Raw genomic sequence first — 17,938 nt, 5'->3', positions numbered from 1 at the left:
CTTTTTTCTACAGATCTATCATTTTTGGAATCCTTTAAGTTTGCGTATGTGAATATCTATGGAACGCACGTTCTTCTTAATGCTGCCTATGAAGCTGGAGTGGAAAGGTTTGTCTACATAAGTACAGATGAAGTTTATGGTGGAAGTCTCGATGAGGTAGCTGTTATTGTCTTATTATTTCTGCAGTTTTCCACATCTTGTGTCTGTCCTTTTACTGTGTGTTTATAACTGCGTAAACATGAGGCAGGAAATATGGGGTATGTTCACACAGCTTAAATCACACCTGAAGAACCCAACATGGATCTGCTGTGGAGTCTGGGACCGAAATCTGAGGTTAAGGCGAAATGCACACGACTGTATGTGATTTGCGGTCGGCAAAGAAAAAAGGATGACATCTGTATGCCATCCATTTTTTTTTCCGCGGATCCGTTGTAACAATGCCTAAAACGGACAAGAATAGGTCATGTTCTATTTTTTTTTTTTTGCTGGGCTATGGAACGGACATAGTGATGCGGACAGCACACGGTTTGCTGTCTGCATTTTTTGCGGACCCATTGAAATCAATGGGTCCGCATCCTATCTTCCAAAAAAAAACAACAGAACGGACATGGGAACAAACAACGTTTGTGTGCATGTAGCCTAAGGCTCGGATTCCTGCAGCGGATTTGTAATTTGTCACGCTGTGGATCTGACCTCAGATTAGCCTCATTCAAAGGGGTCCAATCTACATGTCGCTACCCAGTCACAGTTTTCACGATTTCCAGGATTTCACATCAAGAAGTGACATGTCAAATCGTTGCCATATGAACAGCCATGTGGATTCCCATTGGACACAGTGCTGTGGGATCTGTATGAACATACCTTAATGATCAAATACAATAGGCCATACATAATGCAAAAATGGGTTAATGCAGTGATCCCTCAAGATACAATATTGTCATCATAAGTTGAAGCTAGACTCAACATCCAACGTCTCAGACTCAGATCCAACCAATCAACATGGCTATTTCACTAGTAAAGCACCTTTACTGGTTGTCTAGTAGCTCCTCTGTGGCACTACATGTTCTGTGGTGCCCCCGTCTGTCCAGGATCAGCTGCTCCTTCGGACACCAGTTGAGCGGCAATCCATTTTATTTTTCTGGTCCATGTATGTACAATGCAAGACCCTGAAGAAGCTCCTGCCCTCGCCATAGAAAGTGATTTACAGCTTCCAGCATCTATGCCTGTCTGTTTTTTTTTTTTTTTTTTTTTAAGGACTTGCTTTATATGTCTTAGTTATCTGTTTATTTTTTTTAAAACGTAATTTTTTTGTTATTCTGGGATGACATTTTTGGGCTTTGGAACCCGATGAATGAGTGGACTAATGAGGCAGAGCAGACAGTGTGATCCTCTGCTGTGATGTTGAAGGCTCTGCCAGCGCTGCCTACGCCACAGGTTACACAATGGTTAACATTATTGTGCAGGGTGTCAGACTCCTGCCAATCAGCTAGTGATGGCTTATCTTGTGGATAGGCCATCACTTAGTAAAGACTGGACAACCTATTGAAGGCTTATATTAGCAGGGCAGATCTTCAAGGTGATTGTCGGAAAGGAAGCAGTTGCCTGCCCGTCAGCGGAGGAGACCACTACTATTACCTGCAGTGATCTCTTCCACTGTATGGAAGAAGCGATCACTAATGACATTGCTTGTCCCAATACAAAATCATTGTTTGCCAGCAGCAGTTTGTGATTAGACAGCACGATCTGCCACTGGCAAATGATAATTTTTTAACCTGCTAAAAGATTGCACGTGCTTGGGTAATCGGCGGCAGTATTGCACTGCCAGATCATAGCTAACCCGCGTTACTACGATTGCTTGTTAGGGATCTGAACGATTAACTACCCATGTAATATAAGCTTAAGAGTGTAATGTGGCTACAAATGTACCGTAATATCTTATCCTTAGTGAACAGCGGCTTTCTACCGATCTGCCCCCATGTGTGCGGTAACCTGGGCGATCACTCCTTTATTTTGGTAGAATTGGGTCTTATTACTGAAGTATAAAGCCACATTTTAGTTTTGGGATTTCGGCTGTCCAGGGGTATTTAGCCGTTTTCTAGAAGTGTGCCCCACTGTGCTCCTAATGTAGCCGTCAGCCCTGCCCCCCCGCGAGGAGCTGTGGGGCTTGTACTGTTCTCGCCATGTTCCAGTGGTTAGAGGTCACATTGGTGTAAACAATGATTCTCAGCGTTTGGACGGTGTAATTCCCAGTACACAATTATGTAGATGAATCTCTTTATTACAGAATGTTTTGCCCAGCATTCTGAACATTATTCCACTCCGCTGCCATCTTTAAAAATTCATATTTCATTAGGAATTTGATGAAACATCACCAAAACGGCCAACGAATCCATATGCGGCGTCCAAAGCAGCTGCAGAAGGCTTTGTGCTGTCTTTCTGGGAAAGATACAAGGTAAGGAGGCGAGGGAAGAGCCAAGGATATATTAGCATTGGGAGTCTTTGCTGTATTCAGCGGGGTACGTGTGTAAATGAAGCATCACACAGCCATATGTTGTGAAGTGTGAAATGATTATTTCTGCTGCTGGATGTGTTTAGGACGTGGACCAAAGTGTCCCACCTGCTCTGCGGTGCACCAGCTGTCATTATTTCTTACTCTATGAAACTGCAGCCCGTAATCTGTCCAGAATGGCGGCATAAACACACTGATGCCATTTTTTTTATTCAGCGCAGCATCTGTGGTACTTTTACTTCTTATGAGGATTGTTCAGTTTAATCAATTGCTCTTCTAAAAAAAAAAAAAAAGACTTACATTATAGAAAAGTTATTAGTGCCGCATACTTTATGATGAGCAGTGCCTTCCTGTAAATGTACTACCCGCCACGTATCGGTAATGGGACCACAGAGCTTCTCTGTGTGCGTCCATTTTATTTTCTCCAGGCAATAGTCTGTGGTCATCAAGTGTATGACAGAATGCATTACTGTACAGTAGACAATGGCTTAAAGGGGTCGTGTCATGAGGACTGTCTCTGTCTGCATGTCCTTGAGCCATTCTCTCACAAAGGGTTAACTGTTTTTCTAGCTGTGTGACTGGTACTTTCACTTTCTGCTGACCCTCTAAAAAAACGTATCTGTAAATTACCAGTAAGTAATCAGTAAGATAAGGATTGAGCTATAATGAGTTTATAAGGCCAGAGATAAGGAGCTGCAGCAGAGAGAAAATACAGATCCTGCTAGTAGATAAACTCAAAGCTGTGCAGGGAAAATGGCTCATCATTTTTAATAAAAACCAATTGAAAAAAATATTTTTAGCTCAAAATGAGTACAATGCAAAAAATAGCATAATCTAAGGCATTAGGGTCTAAGAGGGTAGCAGCAGACTAGAGCAGCGGGGCTGTGACAATGTACTATTTGTGACTGAATTTCTCCTTTCACTAATGTAATCTGCTGACAACAGTACTGTTGGGATAAGGTATTTATTAGGAAATCGCTAATGCTGCAGTTCCCTAATAGTGTAGGTGGAGGTTTGCTTTGTGGGTGGATTTTCAGCCTGGGTCTTATAGGTAGGACTAGCTAAAAATTAGGTCACCAGATGCATAGTGTTTGATACTGTAAAGGCTTCCTTCATTTTCTGTTATGGTCCAAACTGAGGTCATAGCGACCACTAGGAGGTGCACATAGTAATTTCACATCAAGACTGAAAAATTGAAATTGTAAATGAGGCATCATGTGACTGTAGTAAGATGCTGCTTCATTTGTGCTATGAAATAATCGGCAGCCTGCGGTGTAAGATGGCGGGGAGGACCGCCATATCATACCGGGTCAGTGCACATGTTATTGACACCTGCATTTAATACCCCTAAAGAGAGAAATTCCATGGTGCTAATCCTGACAACACTCACACTTGCTGGGTCATTACTTTAAAGATACCGGGGCACATTTATTAAGACTGCTGTTTACGACGATGGTCTTAATAAAGGCCCACTGCTGGTGGTGGATCCACTGAAGTTATGAAGAGGCGCAGGCCTCTCCATAACTTCGGTGCATCCAGTGCCAGTTCTAAATATAAAACAACCTCCTAGCTGTCTTATGTTTAGACCATTTTGTACGCCTAAAACAGGCATAGAAAATGATGAATGAGACAGGCCTAGCGGCCCCTCCCTTCCCACGCCTACAATTTTAGACTTGGCGTTAATGGGGAAAAGTCCAAGATAGCACCGCCATCTGCGCCTTATATACGCCTAATTTAGGTGTATTTCAGATTAGTAAATGACCCCCACCATCTTTAGCGTTGTAATATTTGATGAGGCTGACACATAGTATGTCCACATCTGTATTCTAGGTATCTAAGGGAATATTTGTCTTTGATAATGTGGATGACCAAACCTAACTCTGTTTCTCTGCAGTTTCCAGTTATTATCACCAGAAGCAGCAATGTGTATGGACCACATCAGTACCCAGAAAAGGTAAGTGGGCTTGTTCCCATTTGGGTTAGTTATATTTTCACTGCATAATACATTTTCCAGACTTATTTTTGGAACCATTTGTAAAATGTCTATGGTTGCTTTCTGATAACTACCAATGACCATGTAGTTGTCTTCACAGAACTAAAGCGCTGCGTTGTGAATGTACCTCTATATTCCAGATAGTAAAACAAAAGAACATGGAGCAATATATGGAGTGTACATAGAGCGTGAGCTCAGTCTAGATTTGCCGTAATTGCGGCCCAACGTAAATGTTCCTGCAAATGTTTGTTTCCGACAGTCTGCCCGACAAAACTCTCGTTCATCGAGTGATCCTGTTGTTTGTGCAGCACCTAAATGATTGTATCTGGGCAGCAGATTGTGCTGTCTAAACATCGATCTGCTGCCCAGAAACAATGCAGCTGTATGAAGACGAACGATCGCAATAGTGATCCCTCCTCCTCATACTGTGGAGGTGATCACTGCATGTAAATGCAGCAGTTTACTCCACTGTTGTTCAGCTGACTGTCGAGAAGGAATGCTTCCTTCCCGACCATTGACTGCTCCTCGGCACGTGTAAATGTGCCTTTAGTACTATGTAATAATAGTACACTTACTGACAAAAATTTTTTAAATAATGCACCCATATAGAAATGTTGGATTGCTGCAAAACTCAGCATCTACTTATGTCTCAAGCAGGTATTTAAATGATTACAGGTGTATACAAGTGCTTGCCTTGCTGCCCTATAAAAAGGCCCTCAGAGGCTACTTTTGGGTAGTGTGACTCTTGGTGAGAGATCATTGACTGCTAGACATGCCTCTAAGACTTACTCAAAAACATTTTGCCCAGTTGACAGCCTTTGAGAGGGGGCACATCATTGGACTGAGATAAGTTGTATGGTGTTTTTGACAAATTGCCCGCCATCTAGATCATTGTAACCTAGCTGGTAGGAAGTGTTGGGAGCAGTGGTTACTAGCGTTGAGTGAAGCGAGCTTCGTTTCTGAGGTAATCGCTCAAAACTAGTGGTTACATGAGGGCATGCACACATGGCGAACAGGCTCTAGATGGCCCAGACAGACAGCAGCTCCCACAGTTTCATTGTCCACCATACAGACACAGGTGGCACCTCCAGACTGTAACACTTTCTTGGCTTGTCTGGTTGCCAAATTTATCGCTAATCAAGCATTTATGGGACACCCTACGTGTGTGTGCAGGATCTACAGGCCCAGCTGCAACATCTGTGGATATATGTGCCACAGGATGCCCTATAGAACCTGTATGCCTCCATGCCCAACCATATCTCCTCTTGTATTCAAACTAGAGGCAGCCTAATAAGGTACTGGAGTCTCCTCTCAATTGTACAGTTTCCCCCAGTAAACAAAATTTTCTCCAATATTGTATTCACTTACATGTATCATCATTACATTCACACATACAAAGTTTTTTTTGAGCATTATGTTTTTTTGTCAGTAAGTGTAACATCATGAGTTGCATGTACCATCGATTCTCCCCCCCCCCCCCCCCCTCAGTGTGAATTCATTCAATAAGGAAGCTGTGCTTGCCCAAGTGCTGTCTTATTCATATCTGTGAACTTGGGCTTCTTTAGATTTTGGTAAAAATCCTGCTGCGCGCTTACCACCACCATCTCTGCTGCGCGCTCACAATTACTGGGACTGAATGTGGGTTCTGCCACTCAGGTCCTGACCGGATGTGTTCCTGAGTCTTTCTCAGTTGTGACCCAAGTGAAAGAGCCCACTTCCAGTCCTGATGGTTACGTGAGTGTCCTGGAAGTCCCTATATCTCCTTGGATTTCACTTATTTATATATCCCAATTTCATTCACAATTCAGTTGTCTTGCCCTCCCCCCATGTTCTACTCGCAGAGCACAGCAAGCATAGATATGTGTTTTGTTTTGGGGGGGGGGGGGGGGCGTCCTCACACTGGGGAGCTGCTTTTAGTTTGCTCAGTTTCTGGAGAACTTTACACTTTGCTGTAATCTTCATCCATCTTTTTCCTGATGGTGATTCATTCAGAAGGTTTAACGTGTTTTCTCCTCTGGCGTGATTGTAAATGCTGCATTAAATGACATTGTAGAGGCATTAATTGCAGAATGCGTGGTTAACATCTGTTTTTCTGTTCTGTAATTCTGGTTTTATTGCCTGCACACCATGTTATTACTTTAGTAAAACAGTGTGAAAGAGAACCATTATGTGATCTTAATTGCACTTTACTGTTTTACACTCACCACTAAATCTGCGCGGGCCCTGAAATAACCCACTAAAATGACACCTCTGTGTGTTTAGGTGCTCAGTAGGCTAATAAACGTCTAATTGATGGCGGCTTCTATTCTGCTGTGCATTGTACTCTCATTTCTACCCCACCCCCACATTAATAAGGTTAAAGGAGTTTTCCTGGTCTTGTATACTGATGGCCTATCCTCAGGATAGGTCATCAGCATCTGATCAGTGAGGGTCTCACTCCCCGCACCCCTGCCGATCAGCTGTTTGACAAGAGCGCCATGGCCTCTCCCTGGTCTCCTCAACCAACTGATAGGCGGGGTTGCCTGGAGTCGGACCCCCTCTGATCAGATATTGATGACCTACCCTAAAGATAGGTCATCAATATATAAGACCCGGAAAACCCTTTTAAATTTTACACTGTTGCAAACGAGTTAACAAAATGTAAAGTGTTTGTAAGCCTGTGTAATTTGTGTCTTTGTTTGATTTCAGGTTATACCAAAGTTTATCTCCTTACTGCAGCACAACAGAAAATGGTGAGTTAAGGTGGATTTAGACAAACCACTAATCGACCAGATTATCGGGAACAACCTGCGAACACTGATCACCCGATGAACAAGCAAAGCTCTCGTTTATCGGGTGATCCTGTCGTTCGTGCAGGCACCACCAATTCTGATTTCTGGGCAGCAGACCGTGCTGTTTAAACAGTGATCTGCTGCCCAGAGACACTCATTCTGTATGGGGGCGAGGGATTGTTATAGCGATCCCTTGTCCTCGTACTGTGAAGGAGATCACTGCATGGAAATGCAGCTTTCTCCCTCACTGAACTGTCGGAAAGGAACGCTTCCTTCCCAACAATCCATCGGCCCGCCTAAACCCGCCTTTTATTCTAGTAAATCCTTATGTGCCAAGTATTGCTTATGTGGATGCAGATAACATATAGGTGACTGTACATGGTGCGGCCCAGAAGCTGGATCTGGATGCAAGTTACCACCTCTGCACTTCCTGTTTGAAACAATAGTAAGTACAGGTATGGCCCAGCAATTACCGGTTCTCCACATGCAGATCTCAGGGATATGCGGTGTACAGGCACCCTAAAAAGCTGCAGCAGGTACAGGGTTTATTAAAATGGCACTAGCCATTTACTTCACATGAGGAGTTGACCACTTGTAGCATAAAGGGGGTTTCTGATTAATAATATTTATCACCTATCCACAGGATAACTGTATGATCTTTGGGACCCCAACTGAGTATGACAACAGGGGTCCTCAAGTCGTCTGTGTGCATGGAGCGGTATTGCACATGCATGACCACTGCTCCATTAACTTCTATGGGAATGAAAGAGATAGCCGAGCGCTGTACTTGGCAGTCCCACAGAAGTGAGTGGAGCGGTGCTTCCACATGCTTACTATCACTCCATTCACACAGGGGATTGGGTACCTCTATAATCAGCAGCCAGATCCCCAACAATGCTACATTTATCACGGATCCTGTGAATAGGTGACAAGTGGGGCCGACCCCTTTAGCGCACAGCCGAGATCTCTTGCTGCTTCTCTCCATGTTGATATTTCCATTTAGTATGAAATATTTAGGGTGCCATTTATCAAGACCAGTGTGTTACACGCCAGTCTTAGGCCTTGTTCACACATCAGTTATTTCCATCAGTTATTGTGAACCAAATGCGGATCAAACACACAGAACAGGTGCAGATCTTTTCATTATACCTTATCTCTGTGTAGCCTCCACTCCTGGTTTTGGCTCTCAATAACTGATAGAAATAACTGAAGTGTGAGCTCAGCCTTAGTCTCTCTCCTGCTTGCTGTAGATGCACAGACCTCTTCATATTTGTGGAGCATCTGTGTGACAAAGCAGAAATCTAGACCAGCGAGGGAGCTAGTGTACATCTCCGCTATAATCAAGGCCAGCTTTCTTGGCATAGATTATAATACATGTGATGGATTGCCTACTCTGGCTGCTCACCAGGCAGTGAATGAACTCCCGAAAAAAGTTGCAATACTTTGTACAACAGCAGCATGCACCTGAGTTAGCGACTTTTTGACGTCGAGAGGATGATAATTGCCCTCTAGTGCATATTTCTGAATGCATAAAGTATTTGTCTGTTCTTTTTCCCTTTTTTAAAAGCTGTATCCATGGTTCTGGAAGACAAACCAGGAGTTTTCTGTACGCCTCTGACCTAGTGGACGCCATACTGACCATTCTGAAGATGGGGAAGGTTGGAGAAATCTACAATATTGGTACCAGTTTTGAAATATCTGTCACCCAGCTTGCTAAAGAACTTATCCGAATGGTAAGATGTAGTAGGACAGTAGTTCAGATCATTCCTTCCTTAACCCTTGTACATGCCTAGAGATGGTGCTAGTCTCCCAGGGGATCACGCTGCTTTTATCAGCTTGCTGGACGGGCGGGGAAGGCACTTGGAGCACACTCGCTTTACTTTAGTGTTGGCCTCATTCAGGTCTAGCGTGGTGTAAAGTCTGGATTCTGTAATGGAGAAGGTTTGAACTGCTGAGAAATAGAAGACTTGTGCCCCTTGTTATTGTCATGTAAGAAGCTTAAAGGGTAACTGTCATATTTTTTTTAATTTGCTAGTTTATTAGAGCTAGGCATGTATTCCTGAGTTAGTCTGTCAATGACTGCCAAAAGATCTGTAATTACCTTATAATAACAGCTTTTTATTAATGTCCTCTGTCCCTTTCCACTGCTCCCTTAAACGACCATTGCTATGGCTCATCTGTCTCTGGCTAGGAAGACGGAGGGGTGGTCCTTCACACTGCATGCCTGCATTAGGCTTCAGAGTGAGGAGGCGTGTCTCTCAGTAATCCAATCTGATTGGCTGGCAGGGAGCTGCTGACTCCAGCAAGTGTGTATGTGACCTGAGGGAATGCAGTTTTGGCCTCAGAGAACTGGCAGAGGAGCCATCTTGAGAAGATCCTCATAATTTAGGATTCAAAACAGTCGTAACTAAGGGGAAAACTCAAGGAAAACAGTGGTAAGTGAAGAAACTAAAGAAAATAATAAATATAAAATATAAATGCATAATGCTGCTGCAGCAGTAACATATGCTAAAATTGTTTTGTTTTCTAAATTAAAATATGACCGTTATCCTTTAAGAGCTATTCCCAGACTAAGACTTCACTGTAACCTTATATGACATATACTGTTCATTGTTCTAGCCATGAAAACAGGGTATTCATAGTAATAAGTCTGCCAGTATTGATGTAAAGTCGCAATCCCAGCCATCTCCTGTGCATTTTCCAGTTCTATATTGTGTTTTCAAATGTTTTCGTGGTTTGGTGGTGGTGTAGATGTTGAGACTACCTTAAGAAGCTTTGATTTTGCTTATTGCAAGGCTAGGAAATAATGGTTGTTTGTAGTTTTATGATGGGGGTTATGAGATTTACTAAGCATTGGCTTTGCTGGGGGAGAGGCAAAGAGCACCATGTCAGTTTCACTGAAACAACAGTAAAAACACAACAACAGTAAAAAAAATAATAGGTTTAGGGTCCATTCACACATCCGGATCCATTCCGCAATTAAGCAGACACTTTGGAGGTCACTGTTAAGGGGGCAGGGGCAACTGCTGTGGAGGTCACTGTTAAGGCAGCAGGGTACTGTGGAGGTCACTGTTAAGGGGCGGGCCCCTGAGGAGGTTACTGTCAAGGGAGTGTGGTTCTGTGAAACTCACTGTTAAAGGGGCAGGCTGCTATGAAGGTCAAAGTTAAGGGGCTGCTGTGGAGGTCCCATTTTAAAGTGGCGGGGCACTGTGGGTGGGGGGGGGGGGTCAGTGTTATGGGGGATACTGTTGATAGGGTAAAGCTGGTCATAAACATTAGAAAGATGTTGGCTGAGCATGACCTCCATAGCGGACCTACAGCAGTGAAGTAATATGGCTGGGTTGGAAACTTGGTGTAAAACTGTGTGTATGTGGAGACTAAGGACCTGCGAGCTTCTATTGGCTGATAAGGGACGTGACCGTTGGGATATGAAGAGAAAGACATTGCATGTTTTGGAAATATCTCAGGAACGGTAGGTCCTAGAGAGCTGAGACTCGGTCTAAAACCTCCCCGGACACATGATGTACCTAATTTCGTGATTGTAAATGCGACGGTGCGGATTCCTTTAGCTGACATGCATACATACACTCAGCTTTATACAAACAGGATTCCCAAAAAGTTGGGACATTAAACAAATTGTGAATAAAAACTGAATGCAATGATGTGGAAATGGCAAATGTCATAGTTGTAATAGAACGTAGATGACAGATCAAACGTTTAATCCGAGTAAATGTATCATTTTAAAGGAAAAATACGTTGATTCAAATTTTCACGGTGTTAACAAATCCCCAAAAAGTTGGGACAAGTAGCAATAAGAGGCTGGAAAAAGTAAATTTGAGCATAACGAAGAGCTGGAAGACCAATTAACACTAATTAGGTCAATTGGCAACATGATTGGGTATAAAAAGAGCTTCTCAGAGTGGCAGTGTCTCTCAGAAGCCAAGATGGGTAGAGGATCACCAATTCCCACAATGTTGCGCAGAAAGATAGTGGAGCAATATCAGAAAGGTGTTACCCAGCGTAAAATTGCAAAGACTTTGCATCTATCAGATCTACTGGTCTCCTCGGTCCCCAGACGTCTGTTGAGTGTTGTAAAAAGAAGGGGAGATGCCACACAGTGGTGAAAATGGCCTTGTCCCAACTTTTTGGGGATTTGTTGACACCATGAAATTCTGATTCAACATATTTTTCCCTTAAAATGGTACATTTTCTCAGTTTAAAATTTTGTTCCGTGATTTATGTTCTATTCTGAATAAATATTAGAAGTTGTCACCTCCACATCATTGCATTCAGTTTTTATTCACGATTTGTATAGTGTCCCAACTTTTTTGGAATCCGGTTTGTATATTATATATTTTGTAACGGGATTAGCTTGCGGTATCACCGTCTCCTGGGACAGACGGACGCTGTTGGCACACAAAACACAGTCCAGTCTAAGCAAGTATAGTCAACTGGCCTCAGACAGTTTTATTGGCTTTTGCAGAAAAAAGTGTTAAACAAAACCGTACTAAATAAAAGAAAACCCTGGCTGTCTGGCCGCTACCTGTATACATCAAGCAGTTCCTAACTAAAGGAAACTGAGCCTTGTACCCAGCACCAAAAACAAGACACACGGTTGCTTGTTACTCACAGCAGAGCTTCCCAGGAGCAGAGGCCTCAGCTGGTGAGCCGTCTGCCCTTTTATAGCACACCCAGCTATTTAGGTGATTAGCCACAGTTACCACAAATACCTGGAGTGGCTAATTGGAGCAAGGACCCACCCAACTCTCCCTGCTCCAAGCAGCCAGGCCCTTCTAACCAGGTTTCTGATTTAAAAAAAAAACTTGAGGCCGAAGGGCCAGCAGTAGGGGTGACCCCCACTTCGGTGGAAGAGGGGGAGACAATCCCGCTGAGTGTGTTGGCAGGAGACGTTGAGGACTTGCCGCTGGGTCCTAAATTGGCAGACCTAAGTGTCTCCTGTGAAGAGTTTGGAACGCACAACACCGGGACCCAACCTTATCCCGGGCCTGGGAGAATGTTGTAATAATTAATGGTGAACCACAAAAACCTGGGGCCGAGTTGATGTTTCACCAGGAAATGCTGTATCGGGTAAACCAACTACGGGGTGAGCATATTGAACAGCTGGTGGTGCCCAAGGCATATCGCAAGCTCGTATTGGAGCTATCCCACCAACATGTTCTTGGGGGTCACTTGGGGTGGCAGAAAACGCAGGACCGGATACTACGGCGGTTTTACTGGCCCAGTGTGTTCAGCGAGGTAGAAGAGTTTTGTAAGTCTTGACCAACCTGCCAGATAAATAGCCCCCAGCCACATTTTCGGAGCCTCTGGTGCCTCTCCCGATTATCATGGTTCGAGTGAATCGCTATGGATCTCATAGGCCCAGTACCAAAGTCCGCTAGAGGGCACTAACACATCTTGGTCATCCTCAACTACGCCACTCGGTACCCGGAAGCAGTGCCACTGCGACATACATCAGCCAAACTCATAGCTATCTATGCTATGGGATAGCTATGGGACTACCTGATGAGGTTCTGACTGACCAAGGGACCCCTTTTATGTCCAAAGTCATGAGGGAACTCTGTAAGTTGCTCCACATAAAACAGCTACGGACGTCCGTGTATCATCCACAAACAGATGGCCTGGTAGAGGGATTTAATCATTAAACATAAAAAAAAAATGTTAAAAAGAGTGGTGTCTAAGGATGGGAGGGATTGGAACCTTCTTCTGTCCTATCTCATGTTCGCAGTGCGAGAGGTGCCCCAGGCCTCTACTGGGTTCTCGCCCTTCGAACTGCTGTATGGCAGACACCCTCACGGTCTGTTGGACATAGCCAAAGAAGTGTGGGAACAACAACCCACACCACACAAAAGTGTTATTGAGTAAGTCACCCAGATGCAAGGACGGATGGAGACAGTGTTCTCTGGTCAGGGAGCATATGGAGGCAGCGCAGCGAGCCCATTGTAGGGTCTATAATCGGCAGGCTCGGGTCCGGAACGTTAACCCAGGTGATCAGGTTTTGGTTCTGGTACCAACCGTAGACAGTAAGTTCCTAGCTAGGTGGCAGGGGTCCTACGAGGTACTCGAGAAAGTGGGAGAGGTAAATTACAAGGTACACCAGCCTGGGCGGCGAAAGCCTGAGCAGGTGTACCATGTGAATCTACTAAAACCATGGAAAGATAGGAAGTCCTCGACTAAAGACAGTCCGCGGCCGGGTTTTGTAGGAGAAAAGGTTCAGGCTCCTCGGTCTGATGCAAGAGAGGCAGTTGCCACCATAAAAATTGCTGACAGCCTCTTCTCTAAACAAGTTCAGGAAGCCAGGGAGTTCATTAGTTGGAACACGGATGTGTTCTCGGACCTCCCTGGACGCACTTCCATAATCCGGCATGACATTGTCACTGAGCCTCAGGCAAAAGTCCGGTTAAAACCATACCAGGTACCCGAGGCTCGGCGACAAGCCATCGCAGAGGAAGTGCAGCTAATGCTACAACTACACATCATTGAGGAGTCAAAGTGAATGGGCCAGTCCAATAGTCTTAACACCCAAGCCGGATGGGACGTTACGGTTCTGTAACGATTTTCGCAAACTAAACGAAATCTCCAAGTTCGATGCGTATCCCATGCCCCAGGTAGATGAGCTTATCGAGAGGTTAGGACAAGTCCGATATTTTTCTGTTTTGAACCTCCTGAAAGGGTAATGGCAGGTGCCCTTAACGGAGACTGCCAAAGAGAAAACTGCCTTCATAGAAACATAGAAACATAGAATGTGTCGGCAGATAAGAACCATTTGGCTCATCTAGTCTGCCCAATATATCTGAATCCTATGAATAGTCCCTGACCCTATCTTATATGAAGGATAGCCTTATGCCTATCCCATGCATGCTTAAACTCCTTCACTGTATTTGCAGCTACCACTTCTGCAGGAAGGCTATTCTATGCATCCACTACTCTCTCAGTAAAGTAATACTTCCTTATATTACTTTTAAAACTTTGCCCCTCTAATTTAAAACTGTGTCCTCTTGTGGTAGTTTTTCTTCTTTTAAATATGCTCTCCTCCTTTACCGAGTTGATTCCCTTTATGTATTTAAAAGTTTCTATCATATCCCCTCTGTCTCGTCTTTCTTCCAAGCTATACATATTAAGGTCTTTTAACCTTTCCTGGTAAGTTTTATCCTGCAATCCATGTACTAGTTTAGTAGCTCTTCTCTGAACTCTCTCTAGAGTATCTATATCCTTCTGGAGATATGGCCTCCAGTACTGCGCACAATACTCCAAGTGAGGTCTCACCAGTGTTCTGTACAGCGGCATAAGCACTTCACTCTTTCTACTGCTTATACCTCTCCCTATACATCCAAGCATTCTGCTGGCATTTCGTGCTGCTCTATTACATTTTCTTCCCACCTTTAAGTCTTCTGAAATAATTACTCCTAAATCCCTTTCCTCAGATACTTCATCACACCTGAAGGGCTGTATCAGTACAAGGTGCTACCCTTTGGTTTGCATGGTGCCCCCGTCACTTTTCAATGGCTTATGGACATTGTGCTGCATCCACATCGTCGGTACGCTTCGGCTTACCTGGACGATATCGTCATCCACAGTACCGACTGGGAAAGTCACCTACCCAAAGTGCAGGCTGTAGTGGATTCCCTTCGGAAGGCGGGACTAACCGCTAACCCAGAAAAATGTGCAATAGGGTTAGAGGAGGCTAAATACCTGGGGTATGTCATTGGGCACGGAGTGATCAAACCCCACGTAAACAAAATAGAAGCGATAAAAAATTGGCCCCGACCTGTCACCACTAAACAAGTAAAGTAATTCCTAGGAATGATAGGCTATTACATGAGATTTATTCCCCACTTTGCTACTGTAGCTGCACCATTGACAGGGTTATTGAAGGCACGCAAGTCAGTGATGGTTCACTGGAATGACCGGGCAGAAGAGGCTGTCTCCGCTTTGAAGTCGGCCCTGTGTGGGTCCCCGGTTTTGGTGACGCCCGACTTCAAGCGGGAATTCATAGTGCAGACAGACGCCTCCGAAGTAGGCCTCGGTGCTGTACTGTCTCAGGAAGTCAACGGGGAGGAGCATCCCGTTGTCTTCCTAAGCCGCAAGCTCACCCCAGCCGAGACCAGGTACAGTATAGTGGAGAGAGAGTGCCTGGCTTTTAAGTGGGCACTAAAGTCTCTCCGCTATTATTTGTTGGGGAGAACATTCCGCCTGGTGACTGACCACTCCCCACTCAAGTGGATGAGCCAGGCAAAGAGAGAAATGCCCGAGTCACCAGATGGTTCCTGTCCTTACAAAACGTTAAGTTATCAGTAGAACACAAAGCAGGCCGGTTGCAGGGAAACGCAGATGCCCTCTCCCGAGTATACTGTATGGCATGTGTTCATCCCCTCAGGGTTGAACAAAGGGGGAAGGTATGTAAGAAGGTAAAAGGAATCATCGTGGATCATAGGTACATGTCACCGAGGTTCCTGGCCTGGGTGGAGTAAGGGCGGTTTTTATGTGCCAGCAGCAGTTGCTGTTTGACACCTTAATACCTGGTATGGCTGTATAGCTTATCCGGGACGGCTCTTACTGGGAGTAGTCAAAGTGCTGGGTGGGTGACTACTCCCCATGTTCCAGGCCGGGTTTTGCCAGGCCTAAAAACCAGACAGCACTGCCAGGTGCGGAGGATTACCTCAGTCTGACAGTGGTGCTCAGGAGGTGTGTGTTGGGATCTGAGGCTTGTGCCGTGCTGGAGGGCTGAGACCCGTCTGTAAGGGAAATGGGCCCCCTAAAAGCCTGCTATGGACTGCTGGAGGCTGAACTGCCAACAAGGTGATTTTTGTTATGTGGACTTTCCATTGTGTATGAACTAACGCCATATATATAAAACCACCCACCCCCGACAGTGCCAGCCACTTAACAAAAAGAAACCTCACCATGGATACAGCTGGGAACACTTGCTCCGCACTAGAGACAGCAGGACCTGACGCTCCCAGTGTGCTCATATGATGTCACAACGCTGGGAGCAACAGGTGCTACTGCCTCCAGTTCAGAGCAAGTGTTCCCAGCTGTGCCTTTGGAGAGGTGAGTATATATTTTTATTTTTTACATAGTGTACCTCTTTTTAACGCTCGCTAGACTGTGCGCTTTTGTCTAAATGGCATTAATGGGCCGATTGATTTCAGGGGGGCCATCAAACCGACCACAAATAGAACATTTCCCCTTTTTTGGAAGGATGGTAACAATGGCTGTGTGAATACTCCCATAGACTGCAGTGATTCTGAAACTGGCCTTTTCCAATGTCGTGTGAATGTACCCTAAGAAAGCTTGGTTAGAGGAAGGCATTCCTGATCTTTGTACGGAATATTTTTGCAGGTACTGCAATGAAGAACATTAACCAGTTTTATACGAACACGTTGCTTCTTTATTAAAGATTTTCATTTACACTCTTCAGATCTCAGCAAAAGCACGTAGCAATGCATGATTACCAATTACTGCCAAGCTGTTGTCAATGAAATAGACAACTTTTATGGAGGGAACGTTATACGTTGAAGTATGAGGCATCTAAACAGCCAGATGTCCACCCCGCTCTTCATGACTATTTTCATGACTTTCTCATATTCTCCATAATGAAAGGACTTTTCTTCCGTGCCTTTTCAGTTATTTTTCCAATGTTTTGTTTTTAAGATCCAGAATACCTCCTCCGAAACAGAAACGGAGAATTGGATGGATTATGTTAATGACAGGTAATTGTCCAAGCAGCAACCATGTCAGCTATTTACTATAAATGTCTGCTAAATATGCAGCTGGTTTAAGAAATAAAACCCCACAGGCCAACCGCTTACATCAGATTTAGTTTGGCTTTAAATTCAATGTATGATCGCGGGGTCTCAGGCCTTCCCCTGGTCAGAATAAAGGAGCAGACAGTACCTGACTCAGCACCACACTCTGGTTGTTGTATATCAGGGGAGCTAAGCTGCTGCAGCACCAGGCACAGACTGGCAATGTGATTTGGGGTCCATTCACACATCTGTTGTTCTGGGTCTGCATCCTTTCCGCAATTTTGCAGGTGTAGACCCATTCATTTCAAGGAGGCTGCTAAAATGCGGGCAGCACAATGTGTGCTGTCTGCATCCAAAGTTCTGTTCCGCGGCCCCGCAAAAAAGATAGAGCGGTCGCGGACAAGAATAGGCATTTCTATCATAGGGTCGCAAAACACTTACGGGCATGTTTTACTGAAGTAGAGCGGTCAAGGTAAATAACTTTAGGGTGTAGTGTGGGGGGGTAGTCTTATAAAGCGCAAAATACGGTATATCAGGTCAGTGTAACCCAATGCCCTGTAACCCAAATAATTTTGATCTAAAGGAATTTCTATTTTTTTTATTTTGTTTTGTTTACTAAAGGCCTGTCAATGATCTTCGTTATTTGATGAAGTCTGAAAAAATGCACAGCTTGGGGTGGAGACCAAAAGTACAGTGGAAGGAAGGCATTGAAAGAACAAGTATGTTGTATCATTTTACCATAGAAACGGTTGCTCCACCAGCATTCAGCTGAATGTCAGCCATTATTTTACAAGGTTGCCTGAAAAGAAGATGTCCTAAAATGGATAAAATACTCCCATCTTCTACCACCTGTAAATCGGTGCAGATGCTGTTGTGGTGGCCTGCTGGTTTCTGTTTA

The 17,938-nt window shown here is 44.5% G+C and overlaps 1 protein-coding gene across 1 annotated transcript in view; it reads left to right on the top strand.

The window, feature by feature from the left end:
* TGDS (TDP-glucose 4,6-dehydratase) overlaps positions 1 to 17,938 on the top strand; it is a 32,671-nt gene that overhangs the window by 10,294 nt on the left and 4,439 nt on the right. Inside the window, exons 5-11 of the mRNA XM_044285304.1 lie at positions 14 to 156; positions 2,354 to 2,452; positions 4,404 to 4,463; positions 7,191 to 7,234; positions 8,841 to 9,006; positions 16,946 to 17,004; positions 17,662 to 17,759. Coding sequence (XP_044141239.1) covers positions 14 to 156; positions 2,354 to 2,452; positions 4,404 to 4,463; positions 7,191 to 7,234; positions 8,841 to 9,006; positions 16,946 to 17,004; positions 17,662 to 17,759 — 669 coding nt within the window. The remainder of the gene's footprint in view (positions 1 to 13; positions 157 to 2,353; positions 2,453 to 4,403; positions 4,464 to 7,190; positions 7,235 to 8,840; positions 9,007 to 16,945; positions 17,005 to 17,661; positions 17,760 to 17,938) is intronic.

Source organism: Bufo gargarizans, chromosome 3 (genome assembly GCF_014858855.1).
Source record: "Bufo gargarizans isolate SCDJY-AF-19 chromosome 3, ASM1485885v1, whole genome shotgun sequence".
NCBI lineage: Eukaryota > Metazoa > Chordata > Amphibia > Anura > Bufonidae > Bufo > Bufo gargarizans.
Note: the sequence above shows the minus strand (reverse complement) of the source record. Positions and strands in the feature narration are given on the sequence as shown.